A 5,923-nucleotide genomic window follows, 5' to 3' on the forward strand; every position below is an offset into this window, starting at 1 on the left:
GGTCTATAACAAAAATGGAGCCCTCCGCCGACACTGTCAAAGGTCCGAGGAAAATCTCCAGATCTTTGCCTATCAAAATGTCATTCTGTCCTTTTATGACGCAGATCTAGATATCCAATTTCCTTGGAACCCTGATTGGGCACTAAATCCATCATTCTGCGGCATGGAGCACAGAACGCATCTCATGCTTATGGATACAAACCCTCTTGTGGTAGATCGACCCTCTAACAGGTGAGTTCGGGAAGCCCACTCACCGAATACGCTGTGCCGAGACGAATTGAAGGAGCAGAGCAGAATCACAGGCTTAGATCTGCCAAAAACAACACCTGGAATCCTGGTAAGAGATCCCATTTTTCAAGTCTTTATAAAAAATCCTTAAGGAAAATCGAAAATAATATGGGTAAAAGACACAGATACTGTTAAGAAAATGTAGGAAATTATTATGCAATAGTTGGGTTACCCCATCAGAATACAAAACCTGATACGTGGGGGCAGAGTGCTACAGGACACAAAATATCTTTGGGAATACAAAATCACACCTCTGTCAACAATTGTCCTCAACCTGAGGTTAAGAGGAGGTGCAACCAACAATAATAAGAATCCAGACAGGGCCGGAGGAAGTGGCACTGGTTCAATTGGGAAAAAACCAGGCAGCATATCTTTCAAAAACGTCCTACAAGGGAAAAACACAAAAGGAGCAGCACTGAACCAAACTGGTATTGATGCAAGGCCATACATAGTGGAACAGCTCGAAAACACCCCAGAATACCACATAGATACGCCAGAAATAGATGAGAAATGCACCATATATGAAAGACAAGCAATAATATGCAGATTTAACTGCTATTGGCCCAAACCGGCGAGCTTTTCATTTGGATCTACATGAACCGGACCACGAACTGTGAAGTAAACCTATGCTCAAAGGGGATTTTCATTGTGAAATTTTTATCAGCAATAGACAAAGACATAGTAATGCATGAAGGACCTTGGTTCTGGGGATCCACTGGACTCTTCATTACACCATGGTTCCAAGGATTCGATGCAAACACAATGGTTGTCTCAAAGATGCCAGTTTGGGTGCGGCTACACAACCTCCCAATACATCTTTGGAATCAGCAAGTACTCACTGGAATTGGAAACACAATCGGGCGTTACATTAAATTGGATACCCAGCGAGTGGAGGAAAGAATTTTTACTTTTTCACGAATATGTGTGGAAGTAGACCTCAGCAAAGGCCTGCAAGACCAAATCCAGCGAAAGCACAGACATAGCAGCTGGACTCAAGTAATAGATTATGAAAACACTGCATTCAGATGTCGAACATGTAGAAAAACAGGACACTTACAAAACACGTGTCCAGCCGTTAAAAAAGACAATCGCCGAAAGAAGAAAATGGAAAAACAAGCAAAGGGATGGTACATTCCACCACCTCCCCCGGAGGACGAGGAGGAAGATGAGATGGATTATGCCAACCCAAATGAGAACAATCAGATGGATAAATAACCAGTAGCAGAAGATACAAATCCACCGGAAAATATAGAGACAGCTTTGGCAACAAGATGAAAAATGGATATCGGCAGAAATAAACATCTACATACATCAGACACATCAGACTCTGATAACCCTAAACATGTGGTTGAAAATGCATTAGCACTCATAGCTCCCACAGAATCACAAGAGAACTCGAGAAAGGTTGAGAAGAAAAAATGGAGAAAAGCTTGACTTTTCCCCACCTGTACAAAATATTTTTGCATTTATCAATTTATTTTCATGAAATCCATACACCCTGTGTGGTGTGAAAGGATCTATGCATCATTTTCAGCATCTTTTTTTTTTTGAAATCTGTTTACAGCATATGCCATGAGGCATCTACAACATGTAATTTTTCAACCATTAATGAAAGATTACGATTTTTCCAGGGGAAAAAAATCAATTTAATTATTTATTTATTATATTAATCGAATATCTAGATATTTAAAGGTTGATTATAATTTTTTTATATTATTAATAATTCATTTGTAAATAATTTAATTTAGATGTTTTTTATATTATATAAATAAAAATATTTGTTTTATTGATTAATGAAGTTTAGCAGGTTAAATAATACAACTTTAGAAATATATATATATATATATATATATATATATATCTATATATATATATATATATATATATATATATATATATATATATATATATATATATGAATTAAATTTAATTACTTTATAAAAAGGAATAAATGTTGAGAATTACATTAAATTTTTAAATAATTATTTTGTAAATAACTCAATTCAATTATTTATTTATTGCAGCACTAATTCTATATCTAATAAAAAAATAAATTATTAATGTCCGCCAAAACATTACCTTCAATATTAAATTATATATAACTTGAATCTATAGATTATATTTAACTTTTTAATATTATTAATGGATTAAGATTAATTATTAAAATACAACTATGTATTACTATGTATAATTTGACTGGAGAGTACATTATCTCATATGTTTAATAGTTCCTTTTATCATATACCTCAATTTGAATGGATGACAAATTTATATTTAACAAAAAAAATTACCACATTAAAATTCGAAATGATGTAAAATATTAAACATCTTTTCCAAGATTTACTAAAGCCAATACTATCTCTTAAATCAACGAGAAAATGTTAATCAACAGAAAGAATATAATTTTGCTCTAAAATCTTTTAATTATTTATTTTAATTAAATATTTATATAATGAATGTTTAAAGGGGAAAACCATATCTTATGGATATATTAAAGTCTTTAAAGACATAAGTATTTCAACATGGAAGTTATAATATTTGAGAATATTAATTTGATGTAGTTTTATTATAAATTTCATTATCATGCTACAAAAAACATATTAAATCTAATATTAATATTACTAAATTTAATATCTTTGGATTAGCACAATATTAAATTTGTTATATTATAATATATATTAATATATCATGATATATATTAACTCTATATGTATATATATGGAGGGAAGAACAAATCATAAAGTGATAGAGGTGAATAGAGGAGAGAGAGTGTGTATGTTTTTAGGTGAGATAGAGAGACAAAGAAGGAGAGATGGAATGAAGGTGGAAGAGAATGAGAGAGAAGGGGAGAGGGAGGGAGAAAGTGACAAAGGTGGAGGCTGAAGAGAAAGAGAGGAGGGGAGAGAGACAGAGGGAGGTGAGAGAGAAAGGGAGAGAGAGGAAAGAAGAGAGAGAGAACATGAGAGAGAGGAGAGTGGGAGAGGGAGATAGAGATTGACTTGGGGGGAATAGAGAGGGAGGTAGGAATAAATACATAGAGAGAGAAAGGTGGAAAGAGAGAGGGATCTAGAGGGAAAGAGAGAGGTATGTAAGAAGAAATACATATTGAGAGAAAGGTGGAGAGAGAGAGAGAGTGAGTTATAAGGGAGATAGAGAGAGAGAGGAATAGATGAGAGGAGGAGGGAAGAGAGGTAGAAGGGGGGGGGGAGAGAGAGAGAGAGAGAGAGAGAGAGAGAGAGAGAGAAGGGGAGGAGAGAGAGAGGAAGAGGGGGGGGAAGATATATAGATATCGAGAAAGAGTGTGTATGTTTTTGGGGTTATATAAAGAGAAAAAGGAGAGGGAAAGGGAGATAGTGGTATATATGGGAGGTCAAGAGAGGGAAGAAGAGAGATATAGAGAGAGGGAGGGAGGGATATATAAATATAGAGAGAAGGAGAGATGGAGGGATATATAGATATCGATGGAGGGATAGAGAGGGAATAATATTTCTTGTACTATATGAATTTATTTCAGTGTAGATGGTGATTTCTAATCATATTTGATTTCTTGCACTAGATGCATTGATTTAAGTGTAGATGTTGATTTCTAATTATATTTGATTTCTTGCACTCGATGCATTGATTTTAGTTTAGATGTTGATTTCTAATACTATTTGAATGCTTGCTCTAGATGCATTGATTTCAACATAGATGATGATTTCTAATATGATTTGATTTCTTGCAGTAAATGCACTGATTTTAGTGTACATGTTGATTTTTAATTATATTTGATTGATTGCACTAGATGCATTGATTTCAGTGTAGATGATGATTTCTATTTCTATTTGATCGCTTGCACTAGATGCATTGATTGCAGTGCAGATTTTGATTTCTAATTATGTTTGATTTCTTGTAATAGATGCATTGATTTGAATGTAGATGTGGACTTCTGATCCTATTTGATTGCTAGCACTAGTTGCATTGATTTCAGACTAGAGGTGGATTTCTAATCCTATTTGATTGCTTGCACTAGATTCATGGATTTTAGTGTAGATGTGGATTTCTAATGCTATTTGATTGCTTGGACTAGATGCATTTATTTCAGTGTAGATGTTGATTTCTAATTTCATTTGATTGCTTGCATTAGATGCATTGATTTCAGTGTAGATGTTGTTTTCTAATCCTATTTGATTGTTTACATTAGATGCAATAGATGTTAGTAATATGTAGAGGGAGACTATTAAGAAATAATTAGTTGTCAAAAGTTGCGATACCTAGAATTAAAATGAAGAAGATCTGCAGGATCAATCCTCTTGCAAAGTGGAAATTGATCCTTGACAAGATCATCTCCCTTCTTCATCACCAAATAATTACTAATATACAATTACATATTTCAAAATTACATATATTCAAAACTACTAATAGAGTAATTCCATACAACAATGTATTCAAAATATTTATAAGATGAAAATGTATATTTATAAACATGAAAAAAAATCAGATTATTCTCGGAGGAGATGTGATAATTTTTTGGAGAAACAAATAATGTAAATATTTTACAAATGTGGCCACTCATAAAAAAAATCAAAAATACATTATTTCTTAACTTTTGAAAATAGACTATAGATAAAAAAACAATCATCAAAATATTCTTGAAGGAAATAAAGTATTTCAAACATAAACAAAGAAATAAATTATTTCAAAGGTAATATTGATGCAGTAAATTATTATAACTACTCTTCATGATATAGGTTGTAATATTTGAAGGAACATTATTTAGAACTTCTTAGTTGTCAAAAGTTGTGACACCTAAAACTAGATGAAATAGATGTGCAATATCAATCTTCCTCCTAACTATGGACAACATTGTCTCCCTTCTTCATCATTAACTAATTACTAATAAACAATTACACACACATCTAAAAATGTAACACAACAACTATACATTCACAAAGATTACCATTCAAATACAAACACATAAACACACAAACCACTGAAAGCGTCCAAACACAGACATACAAACCATTCAAGAAATGCAACACATACCAAAATAAAGGAGATAATGATATGCTCATGCGAAGAAAAGAAATAATTATGTGAATTTTGAGTTTTATCTCAAACATATGCATAATAATGATAATATAAAAATGTGACATTGTTTCCCTCAAATGGAACCATCTTAGATCCATCTAACACCAGATTTATCATGTGCCAAGAGGGATCAAATCCCTCGAGGTGAAAACCTTTACTAAAGTTATACACACCAAAAAGAATGTTTGCACCTCGGGGGATTTAATCCCTTTCAGTGCATGATAGATCCAATTTTAGTTGGATCTAAGCTGCTTTTATGTTACTTAGCTTAATAAAATCTTTTTATTTTTATATTATCTAAAAAAAGTGAGTATTCAACACCATATTATAAAAATATTTGTTTGGGAAATGATCCAATTTAATTATTTTCTCTTACATTCTTTGTCACCTTAAATAAATAGATGTTAATTTTGAGGAAAAAAATATCTATTTGCGAAATGATGCAATTTAATTGTTTCCTTTTACATTTTTTGTCACCTTAAATAAATAAATGTGAATTTTGAGGAAATGTTTTCACCTTGAAATATGTGATTATTCTCTACCCTTGATAAGTTTAACATTAAAC

At 32.3% G+C, this 5,923-nt stretch overlaps 1 protein-coding gene across 1 annotated transcript; it reads left to right on the forward strand.

Annotated features, from left to right (window-relative positions):
- Positions 1-972: 972 nt before the first annotated feature.
- On the forward strand, positions 973-1,503 carry LOC149218683 (uncharacterized). The gene has a single exon (XM_089386612.1). It carries the CDS (start codon positions 973-975, stop codon positions 1,501-1,503), a length of 531 nt encoding a protein of 176 aa, XP_089242738.1.
- The last annotated feature ends 4,420 nt before the right edge of the window (positions 1,504-5,923 follow it).

The sequence above is a fragment of the Pinus tabuliformis genome, chromosome Q, assembly GCF_031772625.1.
Source record: "Pinus tabuliformis cultivar Carrire ecotype Pingquan chromosome Q, CPIR1, whole genome shotgun sequence".
Classification (NCBI taxonomy): Eukaryota; Viridiplantae; Streptophyta; class Pinopsida; order Pinales; family Pinaceae; genus Pinus; species Pinus tabuliformis.

What these genes read in the sequence shown, in the direction of transcription:
- LOC149218683 (XM_089386612.1), top strand. Translation starts at nt 973, where the DNA reads ATGCATGAAGGACCTTGGTTCTGGGGATCCACTGGACTCTTCATTACA.